The sequence below is a fragment of the Podarcis pityusensis genome (genome assembly GCF_964106645.2).
Source record: "Podarcis pityusensis genome assembly, chromosome: 12".
Taxonomy (NCBI): Eukaryota; Metazoa; Chordata; class Lepidosauria; order Squamata; family Lacertidae; genus Podarcis; species Podarcis pityusensis.
In genome coordinates this window covers 51,764,351-51,792,208 of record NC_138037.1, presented here as the reverse complement: position 1 = coordinate 51,792,208, position 27,858 = coordinate 51,764,351, and the positions used below count along the sequence as shown (strand labels likewise).

The following is a 27,858-nucleotide window of genomic DNA, read 5'->3' as shown; positions in this document are numbered from 1 at the left end:
GAGCTGGGACCGAGCAACGGGAGCTCACCCCGTTGCGGGGATTTGAACCGCCGACCTTCTGATCAGCAAGCACAAGAGGCTCAGTGGTTTAGACCACAGCGCCACCCGTGTCTCTATAGAAGAGGTGAGAATGGACTGGCTAGCACCCTAGATGGGTAACCACTGTATTTTTCCGTGTATAAGACTAGTTTTTTTAACCAAAAAATTAGATTTAAAATTGGGGCTCGTCTTATACATGGGTAGTGCTGAGGGGTATTTTCTTAAATTGGAGTCCCCCAAAATAGGGGGTGTCTTATACATGGGGGCATCTTATGCGCAGAAAAATACGGCAATTTCCCTCCTCTTTGGCATGTGGCTTGGATCATAAACCAGTGCCATCTGGATAGGATCCTTTTACCACATTCTTTCTTATGCTGAGCAAACATCTCTGATTTGCACATGTAGCTTTCTGCCGCTTTCCGCATTATGATCAGGATGCTAGTTTACCTGTATGCATGTGTTGCAGCTAAGGTATGGTGAGCATGAAGTTAGAAATAGAAGCTCTTGCCTTAGGACAGTAGCTAAAATACATGAGCTTCTCTTTCCTCCTCTTGAATTCAGTTTTAGGTGGCAAAGTGTGCCTCTATCTGAACAAAACATTTCAAACAGTTGTTTACAACCATCCTTTTTAGGGGAAGCCCATTTTTATCAATATGGATAAACAAGGGGGTGTGAAAATCATAATACATATGTAAGACAGTTGTTTAGGATGCTCTTATAAATTGCTTTTTAAAACAGTTTGTGACATCCACCCTACTGCTGAAATGCAAGACTTTTAACATTGAGGAGTGTGGGATACCCAGGAACACTATTTTCAACGGTAAGAAATCTCATCAGCTGTTTCACGTCTGTGTCCATTAGATAGCAGCTCAAAGAGAGGTATGGGGAAGATGAATTGATGCTACACAAAAGTAAAAAAGGGGGGACTGACAGGGGGCTGTTTCAGAAGGAAGAGGAAGGAGACAACCCAAAAATTTGTTATGTATGAATAACTGTGGTTGCAATATGCATTATTTCCTCCTGCATTCCCATGGCCGGGGGGAGAGAGAGAGAGAGAGAAGAATGAATATTGTGAGCCAAACCACATGTCTTACATTTTTTTCCTGAATATGACCCAACACAAAGCATTCAAGATCAGAGAAGCCAAGAGCCATATGGAAATTGCATGGACGAAGATTAAAAGCTAACATTCATATTAGAAAAGAACGAGATTGCAAACTGATGCTTCAAAACTAAATTCTGTCCAACTTGTCCTTTTCCAGCCAGTGCTTCCCCAAAGCCCGAGGAAGCATCCTGATTAGAGATTGTGTCTTTCTTTCTTTTTACAACATTAAGATGAAATTGTAAAAACTGTAACCCAAAATGATTTTTTTAGAATCCCACTTTGGGCAGTAGGAAAATGTCATTTTAAGCAGTAAGGAACAACTGGGAACAATCCGCTCTGATTACACTTACACTTAGCATTCTGGAGAATTACTAAATCCTTTACTTCAGGAGTGGGGAAACTTTGACCCTCCAGATAATGTTGGCTGATGGGCCAAAGTTGGTGGGAGATGTAGTGCAAACATCTGGAGGGCCAAACATCTGGCTTCTCAATGAATAGGAGGTGCTTCTGGTCTCCTCCCACAGGGAGGAAATGGTGAGGGCTGCCCTCTGGGGTCTCTTGGGCTCTATACCCCCCCATGTGATTCAGAGTGGGGCCTTCCCCCAATTGATGGCCTCTGATTCCCATTGTTGGGTAAGACTGATCTGATCTGCCCCCTTGTCCCTGTCGTATATATTCTTCCCTGGCGGGGATGGGTCATCATTTTGTGGTTTGCCTCAGGTGCCAAAATGTCTTGAGCCAGCCCTGATTCAAAGTGTGATAAATTCTGGTCTGAAAGATCTCTAAAGACATTTAGGATTGTTAAACCTTCAGGGATGCTTCTAATTCCTGGTTTCGTCCAATTTAATTGGATTTGTGGATCTAAATTCCTAGAATGCATTCAACATGGCAGCCAAATTGTTCTAGGCTGTGATCCCAACCTCATTTGCTTGGAATCATGTTCCACTGTAAGCAATTCCAAGTAATGTATTCAGGATTGGTGTGACAGCCGGTATCAGGAAGCTTGGAAATAATTTTGCACGATGTTTAGCAAAGATGTTCGATATCTAACCCAATGAAGCCAGAATGGGTTTTTCCACAAAATCCTTCTATGACATACAGAGAATGCAAGCTGCTTTTAGAGGGGTTTCAATAGATTGTGGTCATGCTTTACAAATGGCGAATACCGAGAGGGAATAAGCTGAGGGGAAAGTGGCACAATTAGCATCAAATTAAGTGTTACTAAATATTACAAGCAAACAGGCTCTTTGGGAAGGGGTGGTTTTGAGGAACGGCGTGTGCGGGTATTTCACTCACTACTCCTCTTCAAACTGTATCCACACACCACCTTTCTTCCGTGGGGTTTCAAAGGTGTGCTTAGTCCCACAAACACAAGTGAAACCCTGCAGCAGAAACGTGGCTTGGAGGGAGACAGGCAATTTGGAGCAGAGAAGAAGCAAGCAAATCAGCATCATGCAGGGCCAATTCAGAGCAAAGAAGCACATCACCTTATCCCTGCTACTTCTGTATTCTAAATTGTGTTTTCCTAAAGCATCTCTCTCTCTTTCTTTCTTTCTTTCTCCCTCCCTCTGGCCTTATGCTGGCCTTTGGCCGTAATAAAGATTCTCCTTCTCCTTCTAAAGCCATTGGCTTTGTTGTATGTGCCCTTACCATGTGGCATATAAGCAACAACACCTGGAACCAGAAAGGGTCATGGCAGATAAAGGAGTAGCTTCTGTCCTAATTACTGTACCTTCTTGCCTATTCTCTTTAAGCCCCAATGTTATTAAAACATTTAAGGTAACAGCCCCAAACACACTTAAAGGTAAAGGGACCCCTGACCGTTAGGTCCAGTCGTGGCCGACTCTGGGGTTGCGGTGCTCATCTCACTTTATTGGCCGAGGGAGCTGGCGTACAGCTTCCGGGTCATGTGGCCAGTATGACTAAGCCACTTCTGGCGAACCAGAGCAGCACACGGAAACGCTGTTTACCTTCCTGCCGGAGCGGTACCTATTTATCTACTTGCACTTTGACGTGCTTTCGAACTGCTAGGTTGGCAGGAGCAGGGACCGAGCAATGGTAGCTCACCCTGTCGGGGGGAATCAAACCGTGAACCTTCTGATCAGCAAGTCCTAGGCTCAGTGGTTTAAGCCACCCGCGTCCCTTGTGGGTAAATAACACGCTTACTATGGAGCAAACCCAACTGAACACAATGAAATTTGCTTTCAGCAGCGTGCGGTGATTTTTTCACAGGGGAACAGTTAGGGCCAGAGGTGTTGGTTTGCAAGGGGCATCGATGTCATGCGTGTGACACTGCAATGTCCTGACATCGCATACATGAGCATCGCGCCTCCCTCCCTAAGCCAGGCAGAAGCTTCTCGGGGTTTGGGAAGAAGGCACCAGAGGAACATTTAGGTGACTAGTCTAGTCCCTTAGTCCAATGACTGCGCACCACTGCTTGATTCCATGCACAGGATTGTATTGTGTGCATTTTATCATCCCATTCTGATAAATCCAGAATGGGATACATCTCCTAGATTTTGAAAAACCTGAATTTTTAGATTAAAGCAGGCTTCAACAGTGTGAAACGGAACTCACTGCTTAGCAAAAGGCACAGCTGAGGCCTTTACAAGCCGGTCTAACTGCAGCACAACATGCGTTAAAGTATTCCAAATAGCATCATTTGCTGCAGGGCCAAAGCTTATCACAGCAAGCAAAACCACAGGAGGATTGCAAGGCAGCAGCACCGCTGTTGCATTCAAAGAAAGGCACGCTCGTTCATTTTTGAAGTCGAAGCTTAGGCTTGACCACAAATTCCTCGCTCAGTGTAGGATTCTCTAATGCATTCCATATGAGCAGCACAAGTAATCCTTGCTCTTCAGATTCATTCACTTACTGTTGCATCTTCTGAATTCCCATTGGGTACTTCTACTGCCCGGATAGTTGTGTCTACCCTCACCTTTGCCCTTGTTACAAACTGGATGACGGATGAACTGTCCTAAGGATTGAAAAAAAACAGTAAAAGTTGAGTAACTCTGTCAGTTCCACAGCCTTCAAAGACTTTTAAGCACCAGCTCTTTTATGGCCTCAAATCAGATGCAAGGTCCATAAAGGTCCAATATCCCAGATTTAAATCCAACACATCCCATTAAATTTGATATATAGTCCTTTTTTTGTTTTCAAACTCAGATCTGATATGGGTAAAAAGCTCTTCAGTCCGGATACATCGCCCAATTAAAAGAATGCAACACACTGACAAACATCACCAGCAAAGAACATCTTAACCTGAATTATTTCCACATAATAAGGAACAGATATTTAGATACAATTACTAAATTGCAGTTGCACACAGTACTGGTTAAAACATTGCATTATCAAAATATATCCTGACATGACTCACTGCAAAAAAGCCTAAATATGTGTACGGTGGTGTTTTGTTTTTTTAATTCTTCTTCTGCAACAGTGAATTCGTCTTGTGTTTCCTATGAAGAGTCTGAGCATGAGGAGTCTAAATACAAGGAGCCAGTAACCTTTTTAAGTCAACGGTTCTTCTAGAATGTCAAATTATTTCAGGTTACAATCAAGCAGTGAATAAATTTTATGACATATATAAATAAAACTGCATCGTATGGCCTCAAGAATTACAGCATCCTAATCACATGACTGTTATATGGCACTGCAGGACCATAGTGGCAAATTAGAAAACACAACTGTTTTCTAATGTTCTTTGTTATTTCTTCCTGGCTATAATAATTATTTTTACCCTGCAGCTCTCACCTACACAGTGTCTATGGTCAAAGGGGCTCCTAAATGTGCACTGTGGACCTGACACTTGGACCGAAGTCCTCTGGCACCAACTACATAATCCAAGGGTGTGTTGTGTGCCACCCCACACAGGGCCAGCCCTATCACTGGGCAAAGTGAGGCAATGCCCCTGACATATGGGGGCAGCCGTAGCAGGTCCCTGGTTGCTATTCCTCTCTACACCAGAAATATACCACTTCTCCAGTGTGGTGTAGTGGTTGAGAGCGGTAGTCTGGTAGTCTCGTAATCTGGGGAACCAGGTTCGCGTCTCTGCTCCTCCACATGCAGCTGCTGGGTGACCTTGGGCCAGTCACACTTCTCTGAAGTCTCTCAGCCCCACTCACCTCACAGAGTGTTTGTTGTGGGGGAGGAAGGGAAAAGGAGATTGTTAGCCGCTTTGAGACTCCTGAAGGGGAGTGAAAGGCAGGATCAAGTCCAAACTCTTCTTCTTCTTCTCCACTGGAGGGCAGAATTGTGTCTATTACATGGCTTGGCCTGCCCCACCCCCATGCCGCTACCTCTGGCGCAGTGGAGGGTGCTGCCCCATCAACGGGGGGGGGGGGAATCAAATATATTTTATTATTTTTTCACAGATTTCACATATAATTCCAATACAGTGGTACCTTGGGTTACATACGCTTCAGGTTACAGACTCCACTAACCCAGAAATAGTGCTTCAGGTTAAGAACTTTGCTTCAGGATGAGAACAGAAATCACGTGGGGCAGCATGGCAGCAGTGGGAGGCCCCATTAGCTAAAGTGGTGCTTCAGGTTAAGAACAGTTTCAGGTTAAGTACGGACCTCCGGAACGAGTTAAGTACTTAACTCGAGGTACCACTGTACATAATGTATTTTTTTTTCTTTTGCTTTATCAACTTCCCATCCCGTTCACAGCCAGCGTTCAGAAGTCAGACGATGGGAGGCATGAAAAGATGTACAAGTTTAAAACGCATTCTGCTTATGTTTGATCAAACCATTCCAGATAATTCCATCGTAATTCCCATGGTGTGACGGATCATGTACAGGCACCTTAAGAGTATAATTCAGGCAACGATGCTCACCTTTTTCAATATCTCAGTATTCAACAGCATATGCACATCTATGCTGCGGGATTCTGCTTTAGCTAGTGAGCTTAAGTTGCAGCGTATAATTAGGCAGGACCTGCCTGGTCTTTCGCAGTCCTAAGGGAGAAAAGTAGAAAGCTGTGAGAGAAGTAAGGAAAGGTGGCAAAATTTTAAAAAATGCTCTTTGGCATTTCTGACTGGATGGGTAACATCAGCCCTGGTTTTGTAACTCCTGTCCAACTTCTCTAGAAACGTATCCTAGAGAATTGTAGGAGCAAGTGACTGTCACACTGGCCCCCAGGGGTGGGGGAGGCCAGGATCTGGCCTGCTGGGCTGGAAGGCTTCTCTGTCTCTGTCATAAACAATCTGGTACAGATCTCCCCATGAAAGATCCCAGGTAATGCAACAACTATTCATACAAACAAGGGCCTACTTTTTAGCTCAGCACCGCATCACTTATGCTTGTGGATCTAGGATCCTTTCTTGGCTGAAGAGTGGGATAAAAACGCTTTAAATAAATGAAGTTTTAATCTTCAGCACCCCTGGGTGGGTAAAGATGTATTTTACTGGGGAGCCATTGTCAGTCAGTGCTGATAACTGTGAGCTAGGCGAGTCCATAATCTGATTTGGTATAAGACAGCTTCTGCTGTTTCTGTATACTTTTGCTGCACTGTAGAATAAAAAAGGGATGCGGATGGCGCTGTGGGTTAAACCACAGAGCCTAGGACTTGCCGATCAGAAGGTCGGCAGTTCGAATCCCCGCGACGGGGTGAGCTCCCGTTGCTCGGTCCCTGCTCCTGCCAACCTAGCAGTTCGAAAGCGCGTCAAAGTGCAAGTAGATAAATAGGTACCGCTCCGGCGGGAAGGTAAACGGCGTTTCCGTGCACTGCTCTGGTTCGCCAGAAGCGGCTTTGTCATGCTGGCCACATGACCCAGAAGCTGTCTGCGGACAAACGCCGGCTCCCTCGGCCTATAGAGTGAGATGAGTGCACAACCCCTGGACCTAATGGTCAGGGGTACCTTTACCTTTACCTAGAATAAATTAACTGAATAAAGTAGCTGATATGGCTGATCAGCTGAATGAACAGCTTTATCATTCAGTTTAGAGCCTGTTCCCAAACAGTAAAGAAACTAGTCAGCTTGCATCTGAGTCTCAGGATCCAAGCACTACAATCCAAAAGTTGTAGTGTGTCATCTTAAATCATACTAACGCTGGCCCCATGGACCCTTTCCTGGGAGCAAACCCAATGCACATAGTGGGACTTCTGAGTAAACATGCATAAGATGGTACTGCAAAGGGTCGCAATATATGTGATTTGGGAGATCTGTGATTCTTGACATCTTTATTTTTTTGCTAGAGGCACTGGGGAATCAGCACAAGGGGGAAAGGTTAACTGCTCTTCTTACTGCAGTACAGCCACAATTCAAATTATGGGGTTCCCATGGCTCGTTTAAGAAAAAGAAAAGGATATCAGGAAGAGATCCAGTCATGGAAGTCCTGCATTATAAGGTTCATGGCCTCTTAAGGCTGCATCATCCACTGAAATACTATCTCTACTTTTTAAAAATATCCATCAATATTACTCTCTCTCTAAATGCTGTAAGTAACAGAAGAGCTAACTCCTGTCCCTTTAGGAAACCTTATCCTTGCCCAGAAGCTATCTATTCCACTACAGAAGAACACCCGCATTACACAAGATTGTGTTTCTCCTTAATTAATTCCATTTGATGGGAACCCCGTGAGAAGATTGTTCACATGTCAATTGTACCATCTCACTGGGTTGTTGACAAGTGTTAATAGCCGACTCCCCACTATGTCTGTGATGAATCTCAGATGTCCCAAGGAGAGCTGGCCTCCACCTGATTTGCTGATTCCTTTCTTTCTCCAAACCTTTATTAGGCATTACAGATATAGACCATCTTAGACCTATACAAATTTTTTGAAATATATACAAAGAAACAGCCATACATAGTAACAGAAATTTTCATTGGAGTGTCTTCCCGCTAAACTGTCCCATTCACCACTCTAAGAGATACTATGGACAGAAACTGGGTTAATATCAGACAGATAGAATCTGATATTTTCATTGTGCCTTGATTATAACTACCCAAGAAGGGGGATAACATGTGTTTACATAGCTGGTGGTACAGTGGACAATAGAAAAGAATATGTTCTACAATTGTTCCACCAATTGCTGATTTCCTTCTTCCTTGATAAGCCTTTCTCCATAATGCTTTTGTCGTCTCTTAATGTTTTCTATAAGGGACGTGGGTGGCGCTGTGGGTTAAACCACAGAGCCCAGACTTGCCAATCAGAAGGTCGGCAATTCAAATCCCCACAACGGGGTGAGCTCCCGTTGCTCGGTCCCTGCTCCTGCCAACCTAGCAGTTCGAAAGCACATCAAAGTGCAAGTAGATAAATAGGTACCGCTCTGGCGGGAAGGTAAACAGTGTTTCCGTGCGCTGCTCTGGTTTGGCAAAAGTGGCTTAGTCATGCTGGTCACATGACCCGGAAGCTGTACGCCGGCTCCCTCGGCCAATAAAGTGAGAAGAGCGCCGCAACCCCAGAGTCGGCCACGACTGGACCTAATGGTCAGGGGTCCCTTTACCTTTACCTTTAATGTTTTCTATGGCTCCTAGTATGACTATTTGCAAATCAGCTGGAGATACTCAGTAACTGAACCTGTCTTAGGAACTGGACCAGTCTTGAGCAACTACAGAATAAGCTATATTTCTATGCTTGACTGAATCCCTTTGCTAATTCAAATGATCTGTCTCAACTATGTGCAAGCTGCGCATGTCTAATGTGACTCAGTTAACAGCAATGAGATGAAAAAAGGCACCTTAAAATAGTAACAACAATAATACAGGTCTGGATTTCAAATATTTTGGATAAAGGTGGATTATCAAAGGGGGAACAAACCTGTTCCTCCTTTCAAGGATCATGTATTGCTTCATCACAGTGTATTACTCTAATTACTGGCTGTATGCATTGTGTTAGAACAGGGGTCAGCAAACTTTTTCAGTAGGGGGCCAGTCCACTGTCCCTCAGACATTGTGGGGGGCCGGACTATATTTTGAAGAAAAAAATAGGAACAAATTCCTATGCCCCACAAATAACCCAGAGATGCATTTTAAATGAAAAGCACACATTCTACTCATGTAAAAACACACTGATTCCTGGACCATCCACAGGCCAGATTTAGAAGGCGATTGGGCCAGATCCGGCCCCTGGGCCTTAGTTTACCTACCCATGTGCTAGAACCTAAACTTAAGGCTGCATGTGAGAATGCATGAAAAATGGGCATAATTATGTTTTTCTACATCCATTTTTCACACAGCGGAATGTCAACTTGGCAAACACATCAGTGAACTATCTTCTTCCTTTTGTAACAAATCTTTTCTGGGTTGTGGGCAATGATATAGCAGATCGGATCAATGGATAAAGACAAGGATTCTCTACTGACAGTTATGGACATTAACTCAGTGTGCTCTCTTTTAGCTGTAAGAGTAGTGGGTACCCCATGCATGTATGAGGCTCTGGAATATGGCAACTGACTCTTTAGAAGTCGAAAATGAAGTTAGTTTCTTACCAATACTTTCCTCCCAGATTTGGTAAAAAAGGCAAATATTGTGTGGAAAATGTTCTCCTTTTCTTGAGGAATGACACATGGGGTTGGATTTTTCTGAAAAGAGCAGTTTCCTTTGTCCTGGGCAACCTAAAGAAAGGTCACAACAACACAAAAATAATTGATTCACCCTCTTTTGTAAATACACCACCTTTTCCATTGGATTAATTTAGATTTTTTTTAAAAAAAAAGAAAAGAAAGAAAACCACACTTTCCCCATATGGGCAACAAGGGAAAAAAATGAAACAAAGACCACTCCTGTAAGGGCTACCAGTTTTTTATATGCTTTTCCTTACATATATTAACTGCAATGAATGGAAATAGAAAATTGCCTATTGTCAATCCTACCCGATTTTGCCTACTGAGAACCAATTATTTCCTTTCCATCTTAGTGACTGGTAAGTTCTAAAATGCCTTTATTTGGAAGCAAGCAGTATTTATTTCCATGGAACTAAAGGCTGATTGTTAAGTTAAAGGAGCAGTATAGCTGCCATTCTCACGCCACGCTAGTTTGGTAATATCAGAACTGCTGGATCATATAGGATTTATTCTCAAGGGATGTTGTTGGATGAGAAATAACCCCTCCTATGGGAACTGGTTCTAATACTACTGGTGCTGGATCAGTCTGGGGTAGAGGCATGGAAAAATCGCAACCATGCTTTCAGAAGTATGCTACCAATGCAAAAAGAGAACTGGATGTGATTGTAGGTATGTATGTCCTTTTGGTGAGGGAGGTGTTTACTGATGCAATCCTGACACCTTTTTAAATCACTGCCATGCGTACAATAAGAGCAAAATTGCTTTCTTGTAGTGTTTTCTCAACATAAACCAACATGTACATCGGTAAAACACTGCACAAAAGGAACATGATTACAATCAGATATATGGTCAAGATGGATTTTTAGCAATGCTTTATCAATGTGCACATGTGCCACTGATTATGTAGAGAGGGGGAAATTTGCTCACGAATGAAAACAAGTGAAAGCTACTCCAAACTGTACATACAGAACACTCTGTATGAAATTCAGAAACAAAAAAGGAATCAGCTGAAGATTCCTAATGCAACAAATTCTATTACAGAAACAAAACCAAGTAACTGCAGAATCTAGCGGGAAATTTGGGGAATACCCCTTGCATTCACATCCTTTGTATATTCTTCGTTTCTCAATAATGGTTTCTCAATTACTTCTTCCCAACCATTCCATGCCCTCCCACCAACCTTTTTTTTTTGCATGTGGCATTTTTGCACTTGCACATGAGCAAACATGCACACACCTATCATGGATGGCCTCTAGATATTATGGACTACAGCACCCATCACTCCCAGTCAGCATGGCCAATGATTAGCGGTTGATAGGAGATGTAAGGTACCCTTGCTCTGAAGTTTCTGCAAACTATTCCTGGTCCTAGCAGTGCTGAGCAAGCTGGAATAACGTAGCGGGGTGCTTGTGAATGACAAATTGCAATTTCTCAAGAGGCACCCTTCTGAGATGAATATGAATCGGCTGACTCTGTTTGCCCCTAAAACAGATGCTTTATTCACAAGCTCCATAGTATGCTGACCTCGGTGACTTGTCAAATGTTTTATCTTATAATAGTTGTCAGAGCTGTTTTTGGCATGTATCTTTTAACAAGTATTTCCTGACATATTTGCAGTGCAAGTCCACAAACTAGGTAGCTTGTGACACACACATCCCCTTTTTTAAGCAGAGGATCCAACTTCTTTCAAAAGTGGACACTGCAAAATAAATAGCTGTACACAGCCTCTTCAAATGCGGAGACAGTTTGTTCTCCTGGACAGATTTACGACTTACAACAAGCAAATAGGGGATGTTTTGCACATGGCAAGAGGCTGCAAAAACAGATGTGACAAGTGATGTTTCTCCTTTCTGCCCGTTTCCTTTCAGTGTGCAAAAAGTGCTCTTGTGAATTGGGAAAGGGGAGCTCCAGTAGGAAACCACATGCTTTGTATCTCCAAGTAGAAAAATCTCTTTCTGAAATTCCAGAAAGCTAGAAGGAGCAATGATCTCACTCAGTGTAAAGTAGCATTCTATGTCCTTATCTATCCATGAGAAAATTGCTTGAGCTTCACAAGCAGCCAAACATCACAAACATGTGTCCTGCAGCTGATCCATGGTCATTGATGGCATTGCTTATCATACAATCAATACAGCCACCTTCACTTCTCCCGCCAATGAGCTGGCCACTGCTAGCTCCTTCTTGCTAATCTATATTCTTGTTTTCAGAAAGACTGAAGAGTTTATGCACTTTTGGAACACCCATGCTAAATTGGTCCAGCAACCAGCTTAAGAGAACAGCATGCATAATATCATAGAAAGCAGTAGCCAATGTGCTGCCCACCTCTATGTTACGGACTACAACTTTCATCATCTCTGTCAGGGAACTGACATCGGAGCTAGAGGCGGAGGGAAGGCTCTCAAATGATGCTGGAGAAGGGCCCAGCAGGGAGAGAGGCAGCTCAGCAGATGGGGAAGCAAATCAGCGCAACACCAGGGATAAAGGGGGGCAGATGGGGGAATCGGCGAGAGGGCTCCAGGACTCTTCACCGGACACCAGCGGGGAGAGCACGGGTCCTCCGCTACCCACGCCCTCCCTGCGCAGAAGGCTTCCGCGCAGGGAGAGTAGGAGGAGACTTGGCGTCAAACAACTTTTATGTTGGAAAAGGTTTAAGAAACGCCCACTGACAGATTCTGCTAGCGACTGAGGCAGCCACGAAGTGAAGGGCTGTCCAGACAGAAAGGTTTAACAAGGCAACATAGCCAGGAGAGGCGGCAACTTACGTACGAGCAACCCATACACATTACAATCCCTGACCATTATTCATGCTAGCTGGAGCTGATCAGAATCGAAAGCCCCAGTTTCTGCAGCGCGCCTTGTCATAACTATTCTCTGAAAAATACTGGAACCTTTTAAGGTCTCCCATTTGAAGAAAAACGACTGTAATGGGTCAATTCACACCTACGTCAAACTTCTCTGAACTTTTGTGGCAACCAAAATAAGGCATGACTGCCCCTCTTTGGTATGGCTAACAAAGACATTCAAGTGTTTGTGAACAGGAAGAACACATTGCATTCAATGTATCAACAGTGAGGGGAAACATTTGTTTTATTTAATTTTAGGGCTCACAAGAGGTTCATGTCTACAGTTAACACCACCATACATGGAATCCAAACGGCAAGTTTACGTGTAACATTCCTCTGTTCAAGCACTCTGTGGTTTAAATTCAAGGTTGTGCTTACATTCTGCCTTTCTCTGGTGGCAAAGGAGGGTAATTTATCCACTGTACGGATGCCAAGTGCTACTTGATATGGGGCAAAGTATCTTGTAGGAATTGTCCAAGTAACTGTTACATGGATCCAGCCATGGATTATTGGTCCACAAAGGGCTGAATAAATATACTGGGGGTGGCAGGTGGTTTTCTTAAGGCAGCAATACATTGCTTGCTTTCTTCAGCTTTGTGGGTCACAAATTGTTCAGAGCTGAAGCAGAGTTTTATCCTTCAAATTCCTTCTGTCTCTCTTTCATCCTTGAGTACATGCAATTTCAGGCAGTTCCTCCATCTTACGGAGCTGGCAGCACTATTAACAACTTAAGTAGTTCACATCTCATTCAGAATCTGGCATCAGATAAAGGCTGCAATCCAATATATATACTTACTTGGGACTGCCAGACTGAATCAATGGGCTTACTCCTGAGTATACATATATAGGATTGCACTGCATGGCAGAACTTTTTGTATGGAAGTTGGTACCCCACTAAAGAAGAACCAACCTGACAACAGTGCCTTCGTTATCTTCTCTTTTTTAAAACTGCATTTAATTTCAAATGCAATGGTCTCTCTCTCTCTCTCCCCCACTATACATAAAAATGTATTTTTATGCTGTGAACCACCCTGAGATCTATTCATGAAGGGTGATATATAAATTTAATATATACAAAAAATAAATACAATTACCGCTTACTGAGAACATTTGGCCTCCCTTAAGTTTAAGACAGACTCATTTTACTTTGGATGGGAAACAGTCTTTATTTGGAAAGAGAAATGCTTTTTGTTTGCTTTGGATTTTTCAGTGGATTTTTCAAAGTTCTGTGTTGTAGTATTATTGCATTTAACTATTTATGGTATTATTGTTGTTAAAAGCAGCTATAAGAGCTCTACTGAGAATAAGTCTTTTTAAAACTTTGCAGAAATAAGTAAATAAATTTCGAAATCCTTGATTTACTAAAAATATCAAGTTTCACAATAGTGAAAGACTTTGGAACAACAAGAAAATGTTGGTTTGTTGAATTTGAAAACAGCCATTCAAGGAAGGGTTCCATTTGGATTTGAATGGTGCTCTCAAGTTGTCAGGTGACAGAAATTGTTTCCATGTTTTTCAATATTTGTGAATATTTTCTGCTCACCAAGAAAAAAAAATGTCATTACAAGAAAATCTTGCCAAAGTCACAGTGCTACACAACATTTTCTTTCAGATGATGGTCCTTTATCTTTTTTATTACTATTATTTTGGGGGGGGGGCTGATTAATTTCGGGATATTACGTGCTTGAATAAATTGTATTAAAATGTATTAAAATTCACTTTGAGGTTTTATTACAATCAAGTGCTATATAAATGAAGTGAAATAAACAAACAAAATAATTATATCCTTGCTGACTATTGAAAGGACTTTATGTAAAGAGATAGCAAACGCCTTATGAACTATTTCCTTACAACCGTGTGCAGTGTTGATACATACCTCCAATTCTAACTGGTACAATTCCAATAACTATTATAAGAAGCTATTAAAACTATATATAGAGAAAGGGTGAGTGGTGAATAATAGCTTATTACAAACTCTATTTACATTTTAAAGCAGTAATCAATCATTTCCAACTTCCTTCTCACTATTCCTAGCAGAGTTAAAGCCACACCAATAGCAGAAAGGGGAAATTATCTCACTTTTCAGAGTCCCTCAAGAAAATTATGCTGACCTTCTCTTTCTCAAAATCAAAAACTCTTCAGGAGGGAATTCCCTAGCCAGGAAACTTAGGGGGGAAACCTTCTTCCGGAGGTCTTTGTAGCTGTTCTGACAGTCATGATATCCTAGCAAACCTTCTGTTTCCTTGCTGCATGTGACACAGGATAATCTATTCATTCAGCTTACTCAACAATTCTTCTTCCTAAACAGTGACTGAAGAAGTCAAGCATCCCAAACACTGGCGCTACTCATCTTGACCCAACCTTTTTGTTATGCACATCTGTTCTGAAGGGATACCGTTGCATTGCAAGATGGTTGGCTCAGGTGGCAGCTGCTGAGAGGGGCAAGGACTGAAGACCAGGTGTCGAGGGGACAGAACTTTGGTGCCCCACGGCTGTGTTCAGGTGTAGTAGAGTTTGCTTCCCTATCACCAGTGTTGTCAACTACCAGTCAATGGAACTAGGCAGGGACATCTTGTCCATCACTCCATGTAGGAAAAGAACTTGGGCCACCCTTGGTGGCAGCCTTATGTCCTGAACTGGAGTTCTGAGCCCTCTCTGCTAATGAATCCATTACTCTTATGGCCTGAACCACACCCTGACTCTCCTCCGGCCTCCACAATACACACCCTTTCTCTTTCATCATTTTCCTTCCCACAATCTATCACAATCCCTTCCCTCCCCTTCCCACAACAGCCTCCTGTCCTGTCAGTTTCCATTGTACAGCTCTTCTGATTTAACTCACTCCCTCAAAGCTGCTATTTACACAACAGAGGAAAGCATACAGGTTTCACAATGCTCATTTATCATTTTGCTTTTGAGAAACTTCGCAGAGATGTGCAATGCGGTCTTGGAGACAGGAAACACACCAAATTTAAAGAAAGGGGCAGAGCTCACTGTGGTTCAGGAAGGAAAATGATATGGGTGGCAAGGGGCGGGGCTTGTGGCAAGGGGCGGGGATTTGTGGCAAGGCTTCACTAGTAGGGATCATGTTTTTCTCCTGTGGCAGGTGGAAAAACCCACCTAACCATCCCTGGTTCTGTGGCTTTGATAGTCAGACACACATCAAAGCTACTAGGGAATGATGAGCACAACAGAAAAGAGGTTTTCACCTGGTTGGCACAGCCTTTCCCAGCTTTGGGTCCCAAGATGTCATTGCACTACAAGTCACCTCATCCTTGACCATTGGCAATGCTGGCTGGGAATGAAGGGAAGACTCAAGGTTAAGAAAGGCTGGCTGAATGTACAGGTGTGAAGAGATTTGTGACACTTGTGTGAACACACTGCATACCACGCCAACTAATCATCATCAGTCCTTTTATTGGCATCACATACAAACATCCATAGCAAATCAATACAGAATTACCGCCTTCCCAGTGACACAAAACATTTGTCAAATGAAAGAGGCAAAGCAGTCTAACATTACATCTCTAGGTCTCCAGGGAGATCAGACGTCTGCAATGTGTTTCAACGACAAAAAGCCAGATAAAGATATTTAGTCACTAACTTGGTGAGCTCCTGATTATTCCCCAATAATAGAAAATGTATGACCTCTAATTCTGGTTTCCATTTGGGGATGAACGCCAACTAATGTAAAGAGAATGACATTTTTCCAATAGCAGAAGACGGCAGGTCAACATGGTGAGAAAATGCAGTCACCCCACAGCAAAAGCATGGCTTTGAGAAAAGACAGCTAGGCCACAAGCAGCAAAACAGTAACAACTAGACAATGACTGTATGACAAAACTCTCGAAAGGCCCCGTTTGAATACGATGTGATGGATATCTCAAAATAGCCTGCACTACACTACCAATTTCCAATTAAAGATTATTTTGCTTACATCAATCTTTCAGAGCCACTAATGAGCATTGCCAAGGAATAAAGAAAATTTCCAGCTGCTACAGAGCAGAAGGTCAGGCCATTGCAGAGAAGTGAATTTTGCCTTGCCTCTGAGCGAATGGGAACTCTTTTGTCTCTCAGACTATGACCCAGACATACACCACCTCCTCATTTGTAGATTCTTAAAACATGAGAATTTTTAGACAAATGGTCATAGAAAAACATTTCAAGCAGTGACTTCCAGCCCATCCCTAAAGTCCGAGGCTTTTGAGAAAGGATATTGACTGCCCTCTGCCTGCTCCTAAAGCACCTCTAAAATGTTTTGGAATTTTATTCCTCTTTTCCACTAAATATGTCAAAGGAGAAATTGAAAGGTGATTGTATAGCTAATACACGGTTATATTGTAGAACCTAGAGCAGCAGTGCTCTTTTTTTTCCACCACGCAACATGATAAACTTAAGACCATGCAAGGAAAGGATGGGTAATAGTACAGGGCTTTTCTCCCGGGTCTTCTCCTTTTCCACCAAAGAGCAGCACTGGAGCTCAACTGTCACCATGAAAGCTTGAGTACTGGGCCTAAGGATATCAAGGATATGAAACCACCTAAAAGTAATGGGCTCTATGTTCTTTCTTTCCCTGTCTTGGAACCGTAAAGCATTCAAGGTGCAGTTACATTGATGTGAGTAAATTCTACCTAAATTCCACAACCAGCTTAGGTACCTGCCAGAGAAGACCGTTAGGCTGGCTGGCACTTGTATTAGGGCTTTCTATAAGTTGGCCTCGCAAACACAGAACTCAATTCCTTCTGAGATTAGGTAAGACCTATCCCTTATGTCCTCGGAGCAGGCCTTGAAGACCCTACGGTTTTCTATGGTTAACATAGCCTAGAGTTATAAAGTGGGGAAGCTAAACTGTGTTCTGGCTGAGTTTTATTGTTTACCTCTGTGCTGGCTTTTAGGCTTCAGTAGTGTCTGCGGACAGCGCTGGCTCCCAGCCTATAGAGTGAGATGAGCGCACAACCCTAGAGTCTGGCAAGACTGGCCCGTACGGGCAGGGGTACCTTTACCTTTATTATTATGAAATGGATATTTTAAAAGGTTTTTATGTTGTACTTGGATTTTTAGGTGAACTGTTTTGTGAAGCATGTTCTCAAAGAGTACATTATAAATCTTTTAAAGAAACAAAGGAACCTCTTCCAATTTGAGTTGGTTCACACATACACACCCACGTCCATTACTCTTCTCCAAATGTGTGTGAAGTGCCTCCGTTAAAACACATTGTCTTTGAGTTGACATCAGGTGATGGCATTTATTTATAAATGTACCTTTACTATATGAGGAACTGTATGTGAATAAATGTAAACAGGTCCCTCATGTAAAAAGGCATAGAAGAAAAGGGGAGGAAATGTGAAATGGAAAGTGCTGGAAAATAATTATAGTAAATGAACACTAAATGTTGGATTATTTGATTGTTGTTAGCCGCCCTGAGCCCGGCTTCGGCTGGGGAGGGCGGGATATAAATAAAATTTATTATTATTATTTATTATAAATAATAACTGAAATTAAAATACTGTGACTGGTTACGATGGCTAATTCATACTCACATATGAACCATTCAGACTACACACTGACACTTTACACAGAAACAAGCAACATTATCTAGGCCTCGGTTTTTTAGGTTTTTTTCTGTAGAGGTAATGCTCCGCTTTGCGAAGGCAAACCTCGCACCAGACGTGCAACAGTATGTCAAGGAGCGTTACGCCTGCTTCCCCTGACCTTTTGTCCTTTCACAATTTGGTTGCTAGACATATCGCTTCGCTGGAGCATGGAGGAGAGCACAGACGTAATCAAGTACCAGGAGGAACATTCGAGGGAAGCACCTGCTGACATGTGTATTTGCTAATGCTGGAAATGTGTGTAGATGGAAATACGTTAAGTTCAGGGTGGTTTCACTACTGTTTCCAATTGCTGACTTCTGCTAATAAAAGGAGCCTCTGCAGGACTAGCCGGCAGCTTGCTTGGAGCATGCTTGCCAGCTTGCTTCTGCACAGCTCACCTGCATTACCAACTCCTGTCTCATGCCTGTTAGGTTTCTGTTATGCCACTGTGCAGTTCTTGGAGTCACAAGACTCTGTTGACATTCCAGACTGTTGGAAGTCTCAGGGGAGACTTCAGTTTTCTTTTTAACCCATTATATATTGATGACTAAATTACAACAGGACAAGCTCTCTCACCTGGAGGTAGCTTGGTCCTTTATATCATCTTGCCTAGTGGTAAGGAAGATTTTGTCACACTAATGTGTAGGGGAAGTGGAGATATGTGTGGTCTTTTCCTAGTTTCCTGCATAGACCCTGCTGAGGCCAGTATAAGTCTATGAATATAGAACACCCATTTATGAGCCACTGATTATCTGAAAGTTTCAACAGGAAAGAATAAGGTTGTAGTATAGCATATCTGACACACATTGGCAGATCGTCACAGATTTTATTATTATTTTTGACTGATTTTTCTTTTACCACCCTCCATCCAAAATAGCCATGGAGTGGTTTTAAAAAACTGAGCCGGAAAAGGATAGAAATGGGGCCAATAATCTCTTAAGGGAAGGAAAGCATTGCGTTATGATATCGACTGAGGAATGGATGCTGAACATAACAGGCACAATCAGGCAAAATTCCCTATTACAAATAAGTTTAAGTCAAAGCTGTAAATTCAGTAGCTACTGCAGGAGTAATACCGACTTTCTTCCTTGAAATGCCAACTCTGGGACAAACTGTTATGTTATTGTCCTTTCCAGCAAGAGCAGCTTCCAGGGGCTACACAGAACAGACTTTGAAAAAGATCTCACCATCATCTGTTGAATGTGAAACATTTCAGCTCCGGTAGCCGAGAGACGATTCGGAAACGAAATGTCGACGAAAGAGCCAGGAAGTGTGCTTGGGCCAGCATTGTAGACCTTCAAACAAACAAACAAACCTGTGACACACTTTTATTAATTTTAACTAGCATAGAAACCCCACCAGGAACCAGCATAGGCTTCCCAATAATCAAATACAACTGGAGCATGAACTTCACCTACAACATAAAATCGCAGCAATGATAAAGGAATAAAAACCACACCATTCTGTTAAATGGGGAGGGGCTTTCACAAGGCAAATTCATGAATCTGTACAAGCTCGATCTAAATTTGAGGCTGCGTGGATGAGCCTGCCCAGAAAGCAGAGATTTCTCCCCAGTTGGTAGCACCTTGATATTTACATGTTATACCAAAAAGTGCTTTAAATCTGAACCATGGTTCAGTTCTAAAACTTGTTTTCCACAACCAATTCCCAGCCCTAAAACATGTAGAGTAAGAATAGGAAAGAGTATCCAAGTATGAACATGCAAGCTGCCTTTATATCACCACTTGGCTCCGTGAGCTTCCCCAAACTAGGGGAAAGGCCTTACAGAAAGGACTGTGCGCCACAACTTTGCATTTAAAAAATGATCATTAGGGTTATCAGTGGGGCTGGAGTCTGTCTCTATAGAAAACTGGACCCAATCGTTAATCCAGCCCTGCGTACTTATATATAGATGCAACAGTCAAAACATTTACATTCTGAAAAATAAACAAATCTCAATGAGACACGGTCCTCTCTTGTTTAAGATTCAGTCTCTGAATATGCGGCGGTCTATGTCGCTGTTCAGAATCCAGCTAACTCTAAATCTCCAAACATCTAGACCATTCTCCAAACATTGTTTGTGCTTTGAGGAATGCATGAATGATAAAGAGAAGTGGAGCAGAATGCCAAACCCTTACAATGTCCCAGAGGCACTTAAAAGGGGAGGAAAGGATCCAGCTACAATAAGGCCTAACTGTTGCATGAAATGCAAGAATAATGTAACAGAAAACAAATGAACTGGGAACTCTACTGCAATGAGACATGAGCGTAATAAGAAACGAAAAGGGGTATTTGAATCTTCACAACAAAGGAGACGAAAGCCCCCCCCCCCCCGCTATTTTTTAAAAAAGAAACTTTTAAAGAAAACTTTTCTCTAAGCAGATTGTATTACTTTTATCAGTCTATTTTTTTTTTAAAGAGTTGTAATGTATTGGAACAACACGTTCAATGATAATATCCAACCTTAGGCTGCTTTCATTGTTTTTCAAAGCTCTTTATTGTTGGTTAATTTTGTTTATTGATAAAAATAATTTAAGAGAGTTAGAAACACTTGAGCATATAGAATGGTAAAATGGTGGTTTACCTAACTTTTTTATTGTTTACCATTTTACTGCAGAAAATTTCATAGCCTTTTAATAAAAACTGTCAGTATTCATGTGAAATATCATACTCTTTGTCGGTGAGAGGAACGCCAGTGTGTGTAATAGGTGCATATGGAGTTAAGGCATAAATTAGATCAAAGATTATTTCTAAGCACCTTATCATCCGTGCCAAAGGGAACCCAATCTCCATTACAACCATTCTGAGAGGATTCTCATGAAAGCTTTAATTTTTTTCAGGAAGCACTGCTCTCTCTCTCTCTTCATAGGCTTTGCTTGCTCTCAAAACATCACATAGTGACCCCATTCACATGTAACACTAAGCCAAAGCATGGTTTAGTGCAAATGCATGAATGTGTTGCCTTGCAGGGAGGTGAATGCAGGCACTCGGCTCATCCCAGGCCCTTTCAGCTCAGCTCAGCACAGCACAGCAGCTAAACGAAGGTTTGGCTTAGCATGTTGTCCAAACCTGTGACTGTAGTTGAGCTGTCTCCTCCTTGAGCAGAGCTTTGCTCTTGGCTAAAGTTTGTGGTTAAGGATGGCACACTAAGCCAAATCTTTAGCTTAGCTGCCCTGCAAAGCTAAAAGGACCAAGGAGGAGCAAAGTAGGTACAAATTCCTCTCTGGAAGCCGGCATGTTTGTGCAGTCCCAGGGAACCATTGTTTGGCTCAATATGTCATGCAAAGTAGGCTATACATATAAAGCAGAGTGTGGGGGATTCCCTGGTCCTGAATGGAGTAACTGTGCCCCTGAAGGACCAGGTGTGCAGCCTGGGAGTCATTCTGGACTCACAGCTGTCCATGGAGGCGCAGGTCAATGCTGTGTCCAGGGCGGCTGTCTACCAACTCCACCTGGTACACAGTCTGAGACCCTATCTGCCCGTGGACTGTCTCGCCAGAGTGGTGCATGCTCTAGTTATCTCCCGCTTGGACTACTGCAATGCACTCTACGTGGGGCTACCTTTGAAGGTGACTCAGAAACTGCAATTAATCCAGAATGCAGCAGCTAGACTGGTGACTGGGAGTGGCCGCCGAGACCATATAACACCGGTCCTGAGAGATCTGCATTGGCTCCCAGTACGTTTCCGAGCACAATTCAAAGTGTTGGTGCTGACCTTTAAAGCCCTAAACGGCCTTGGTCCTGTATACCTGAAGGAGTGTCTCCACCCCCATCGTTCTGCCCGGACACTGAGATCCAGTGCCGAGGGCCTTCTGGCGGTTCCCTCATTGCGAGAAGTGAGGTTACAGGGAACCAGACAGAGGGCCTTCTCTGTAGTGGCGCCCACCCTGTGGAACACCCTCCCTTCAGATGTGAAGGGAATAAACAGCTATCCTATCTTTAAAAGACATCTGAAGGCAGCCCTGTTCAGGGAAGTTTTTAGTATTTAATGCTGTATTGTTTTAACACTCGATTGGGAGCCGCCCAGAGTGGCTGGGGAAACTCAGCCAGATGGGCAGGGTATAATTAATTAATTAATTAATTAATTAATTAAAATAATAATAATACTAATAATAATAATAATAATAATAATAATCCACATCAGCTTTCCTCCCACCTGGTGCCTTCCAGATGTTTAGGACTACAACTCCCATCGGCCTTAGCCGGCACAGCTGAAAGTTTGTAGCAGAAAGCTTGGAAGAAAAGTGAACAGCTGTAGAGTTAAGTTGCTTTTCCAGAAAGATTCCCCACCCAAAATTAATCTGGCAAAGCCCTAAATTAGATGCTCTGCTCCTTAAAAAAAATCAAGAAAACATCAAGCAGTCAAAACATTTTATTTATATGGCATTTGCTCTCTTTTTGGTTCCTTATATGAAGATCACATGGGCAAAGATGTAAACCAGGCATTGGCAAACTCGGCCCTCCAGATGTTTTGTTAACTACAACTCCCATCATCCCTAGCTAACAGGACCAGTGGTCAGGGATGATGGGAATTGTAGTCTCAAAACATCTGGAGGGCCGAGTTTGCCTATGCCTGATGTAAACTCTAGAACCGTAGTGCCTACGTTAGCAGCATGGTTCACAGGATATTTAATGTCCTGGAATCCAAGGGACAACACACTTTTTTCCATTCTTTCCCAGCAAACAACTGAATAGCAGCCAGTAAGGAATTAACTGGTGTGAACTAGTAATTTCCCCATACTGGGAAGGCATATGTTACTCATTTTTTTAAAAAAAGCATTGTGTTTAAGAGGAAAGGGTAAAAATAGGCATGCATGAAATATTACTAGTTGCAAGTTCCCGTCATTGTGCCATTTGTCACTCTGCAGTTCCAGCTAGTGACTAAAAAGACTTTATCACACTGCAAGGACCCAAGATTAGTTTGGATGGGAAATGAAGGGCAAAGAGGGACTCGCTCAGGCAAACTTTGGGATCTGGGAAATTTTCTTCGTAATCAGGATAATCATAATCCACCCAAAGTTATGTTCTTTTAAAAATCCTCTGTGGATACTTAGTCACATGCTCGGATCTCTCCCTCTGAAAACAGTGGAACCAGGCAGAGGGCCTTCTCGGTTGTGGCGCCCACCCTGTAGAACGCCCTCCCATCAGATGTCAAGGAAATAAACAACTATCTGACTTTTTAGGGAAGTTTTAAATGTTTGATGTTTTATCGTGTTTTTGATATTCTGTTTGGAGCTGCCCAGAGTGGCTGGGGAAACCCAGCCAGATGGGCAGGGTATAAATAATATGCTGTTGTTGTTAAATTATTATTACTATGAAATTTAACAGTACTCAACTTGGGTTGGATTGTGCCCTAAACAGGAAGGAACTTTCAGAGCAACCCAAAACCCAAATCTACCATCCTGGAAGAGGTTTGGATGAGGAGGAAGAATCTCTTCTTCCACACTGGCTTGGATTCACTGGTCTCCACTGGCGAGCATCTCTGTCAGTGAGCAGTGCCCCTAGGCTGCCCACCGCTGAACAAATGATTAATCCAGAGGGTACGGCAGCACCACAGAAAATCCATAGGTTTCTCTAATGATTAGCCAGAAGATAGGATTCTAAATCTTTTAGAGCTTAGCAGCTGTCTCCATAAAGCAACTCAATGTGGTGCCTTCCATGGTTCCAGTTACAGATAGGTAGCCGTGTTGGTCTGCCATAGTCAAAATAAAAAAAATCCTTCCAGTAGCACCTTTAAGACCAACTAAGTTAGTTCTTGGTATGAGCTTTCGTGTGCAAGCACGAAATACACGAACAAGTGTATCTGAAGAAGTGTGCTTGCACACGAAAGCTCATACCAAGAACTAACTTAGTTGGTCTTAAAGGTGCTACTGGAAGGATTTTTTTTATTTTGTCCATAAAGCAAGGAAGACTTCGCATGCTGAACTGTTGATAGGAAAACCAGTCACATCGAAAAGCCCATACAAATACAAACATACCTTGTGCTTAATTCTTACCTGAAGTGTGAAGTTCAGCTCCTGAAAATGACACTCCAGATCTTCCAGCTGGGTAAACTGAGATGCTGGCACAGACTCCCCATAAACAAAAGAACCGGGAGAGACCACTCTGAATGAGAGAAAGAGGAGGTCATATTTAGTGCCCAAAAATGGCCCATTTTGTATTTCTCTCGCACAAATAGCCTCCCCTTCTAAATAGCGATTTTAAATTATCTATTTCTCTTTGAGTGCCGTTATCCTACAAAAAAAGGGAAAGCATAAACAGAATTCTACTGTGAAATAAAACAGAAAGGCTCATAAGCAAGACCTCCTTGTGACCTGTACTATCCCAGAACATTTGACCCTAACCTTTGGTCTAGTGGGCCTGAACCAAAACATTTGACTTGACCTCAGAAATAATGTCTTTCTTCTTCTTTTAGGTGGTTTACAGTGCCGTAATTAATGCCTAATGTTTCTGCACTGAGGAAGAGCAACGAAGATTGAAGCAAAATACACATACGCACAATCCTATCATCATGTCCTGCTTTCGGAGTCTGGGAAGTTAGTACAGAGGAAAGAGGCATTCTGCCCCCAGCTTTACTTGTAAACAAGGAAAAGAATGTGTTTCTTTTTCCTCCCAGAAGAGATGCTTAAAATAATATAAGGAATTTTGTGCGCGTGCACATGCTCATTTGATGACCTGCTACTTACCCAGTGATGGATGAGTCCACTTCATGCATCAGGGGAACAGACAGGATTAGAGAGTTGTCATGGAGGTTGTGTTCCAAGTTCCCACTGTGTCAAAAACACGAGAATCAAGCTAGCTGTGCAAATGACTTTTGCTTTACACAACCAACCAAAGGAATGCCTTGAGTCTAGTTTTGATGTTCATCTATCTCAGTCGCTTCCAACTCTACAATTCTGTGATTCTATGAACCCTCCTGGATGAGATCTCCTGCAGGACCCAGGAGATCTGGGTTCAAATTCTCACTCAGCCATGAAAATTTGCTGTCACTGTCTCTTAGCCTAACTGACATCACAGGGTTGTTGTGGAGATAAAATGGAGAGGAGAAAATTCATGTGTATGTCATGTTGTGCTCTTTGGGGGGAAGGCAAGATATAAATGTAATTTTAAAATAAATAAAATATAAAAACGATCAAGGATAATGGAGGAGTCTCAAGCTGAGGGTGAGTGGCTGTATATATGAATATGTAAATGTTCGCTTAAAAAACCCAGAAACCTCCTTGCATCTACAAAGCAGATATGTAATGAAGAGTTCCATCCATTTATTTTACCAGACATGTCAGTTTCCTATGTGCAAGAACGGACTCCATGGGGGAGCATTCAAAAATGCAGTTACCCTATCTGAAGTGATACTGTTTTAAGCTTTGAATCACTTGATTCTTCTTAAGGTATAAACTGGTTCTAGTTCTGCTGTGTTATAACCTAGAATATGGGGGAGCATTCACTGTTCTGCAGAAGAAAACAGGAAGAAGGTCCTTCCTGGGCTTAAAAGAAGTTATGGCGCTTAGAAATGTAGTTAACAGACAGAACCTCTGTAAAAGTATCCTATACGCCAGGGGTGGCCAACTCCCAAGAGACTGTGACCTACTACTTTCAGAATTAAAGACTAGCTGTGATCTACCCCCGTTTTTGGGGGGTTCAGATCAAAGTTGTTGAGCTTTTTTAGGGAGAAGAAAAGAAAAGCCCCATTTTTCAGGGATTGAAAAAAAAAAACCTTACGGGGGGGGCATGGCGGGAGTCAGTTTTAATGACGCTAAGGAAAGGTGGCCAAAGATTGACCGCAATCTACCAAAACCTCACGGGGAACTACCAGTAGACCGTGATCGACCTGTTGGACATCCCTGCTATACGCTAAAGGCAAATCCATTTTCTTACGGAGTCAAAATGGCGGCATTCCATGGAGGGAAGAATTGGCAGGCTTGGGGACACCTCAAGTCTTGCAAATGTAGAAACAATATTGGGGGGAGGGGGTTAAGGGGAGGAAACCAAAAGAGACTGAACAAGCTTGGTGGTCATGGAACATAGGCTGACAGTTGAAAGGGGCTGTTGGAAAATGGGTGTGTGTGTGTGTGTGGTTGTTTCCACAGATATGGAATGCAATATCCTGAGATACTGCAATACCCTGAGAACATGGCTAGCTGACCGGCCCCCTGGCTAGGACTGCTCCATACAGCAGTGTCTTGTGCTTTTGAATAACTTCATAGAATCTTATTTGTGCAGCGACAGACTATCCACTTTTGCAAAGAAAATACACAATTTACATGCTATCTTTCTGTTTTTGAAAAAAAAAATCCTGTGTCTCATCAGCAACACAGTCCAAAATGTCTGGAGGTCATGAGGTTGGGAAAGGCCTCTCTGGGTTGCTTAGGTTGTGCAAGAGCTCCCATATTTACTCAGTGTCTTGCCAATGAATCCCCCAACTATTATCCTCTGTGTGGATAATAATAAAAGATAATACAATCTGAGGAATAAAGTTGCAAGTAGCCTTGACCGGCTGGTGTGTTGAGCTCACTCGTAGTATTCATTGGCAGCACGGATCTTGTTCCACACACCTGGTATTTCTGAAGAGTTACTTTCTTCCCCTCGAGATTCACAGAGCAACCAGTGGCTCTTCTCTCTCATCTCCCGCTGTTCTGTATGGGGGCTGTGTGTGTGTTTTAAACAGAGGATCAAGGGTTGTTATGTTAGATGCAAGCGTGGGATTGTGCCCTTTCATGCATCTAACATCACATCTAACATCATCAAAAAGAAGAAGCAGAAGCCTATGCTTTAGAAGTGGTGGGTTCTAAGAGCCAAAGTTCATGAAGCTGAGCTGTTTATTCCCGTGTGAGTTTAACTATTTCCTGCGGCTAATCGCAGATGGGCTTTGCTTCTTTGTGGCTTATAATTATGGGAAGTGTGCACTGTGCATTATAGTTTTCAGCACTCTCTTTATCAAATCCCTATACACCCATTATGAGGGATCTATAGTCAGACTGAGAGCTGGCCTGAATGCTCTCCTAGCAGACTTCAGGATATCCTCGGGGGCAGAAAAACATTCAGCTCAGCAGCCTCACGAGGACTTTCAAATCAGGCTAGGGGGAGGCCAAAAAGCCCCCTGTATATGGGGCATCAACATCAAATAAAAGCTGTCAGCTTGCTGGCTTGGATCCAATTGCATACTTCACTGGAGTGCCAGAAAATAAGGTTGTTTTTTTGCAGTCGTGGCTGAAAAATTAAATTTAGTGGATGCAAGAATAGAATGAGTAAACCTATCCCAGCTTCAGGGTTCTCTGGATCTTGCCACGACATACAACAAAGATAAGTTGCACCATCTCAAAGTGGTCCCTAGCCAGGCACAATCATTGATTATTCATCATGCACAGAGATTGGAAAGGATGCTTCTCAGTCAGTTTAGATTGGTGCTTGGAAAATGAATAATGCCTTTTTTGTGCTGTATTACATTACAGAACAGGGAGAGATTAAGCCAACACATCAAGTTATTCTTTATGAGCTATTATTAGGTTTAATGTCACGATCCCTTGGCACCACAAACATCGTCCAGATCTTAATAAATCATGTATGAAATCATGTTCTGTGTTTTCCCTCACTGGTCTAAGCAGAGAGTTTCAGTAATGAACGTGGTAATGACAGGGATACCTCTGAGGCAAGTCCTAGCAATTGATTCATTGTCCCTCTCTCAAAACCTTGCACTTTTTTCCTCACCAGGAAATCAGCAAATGGCTGTGAGAAAACCTGTGCTTTGAACACAAAAAACCAAAAT

General features: G+C 42.6%; 1 protein-coding gene across 1 annotated transcript in view; it reads right to left on the bottom strand.

The window, feature by feature from the left end:
* ITGA9 (integrin subunit alpha 9) overlaps nt 1-27,858 on the bottom strand; it is a 231,898-nt gene that overhangs the window by 26,671 nt on the left and 177,369 nt on the right. The window contains exons 21-26 of the mRNA XM_080975757.1: nt 24,782-24,865; nt 24,092-24,200; nt 19,283-19,390; nt 9,584-9,709; nt 5,988-6,107; nt 4,020-4,121 (exon numbers count right to left, since the gene is read on the bottom strand). Coding sequence (XP_080831883.1) covers nt 4,020-4,121; nt 5,988-6,107; nt 9,584-9,709; nt 19,283-19,390; nt 24,092-24,200; nt 24,782-24,865 — 649 coding nt within the window. The remainder of the gene's footprint in view (nt 1-4,019; nt 4,122-5,987; nt 6,108-9,583; nt 9,710-19,282; nt 19,391-24,091; nt 24,201-24,781; nt 24,866-27,858) is intronic.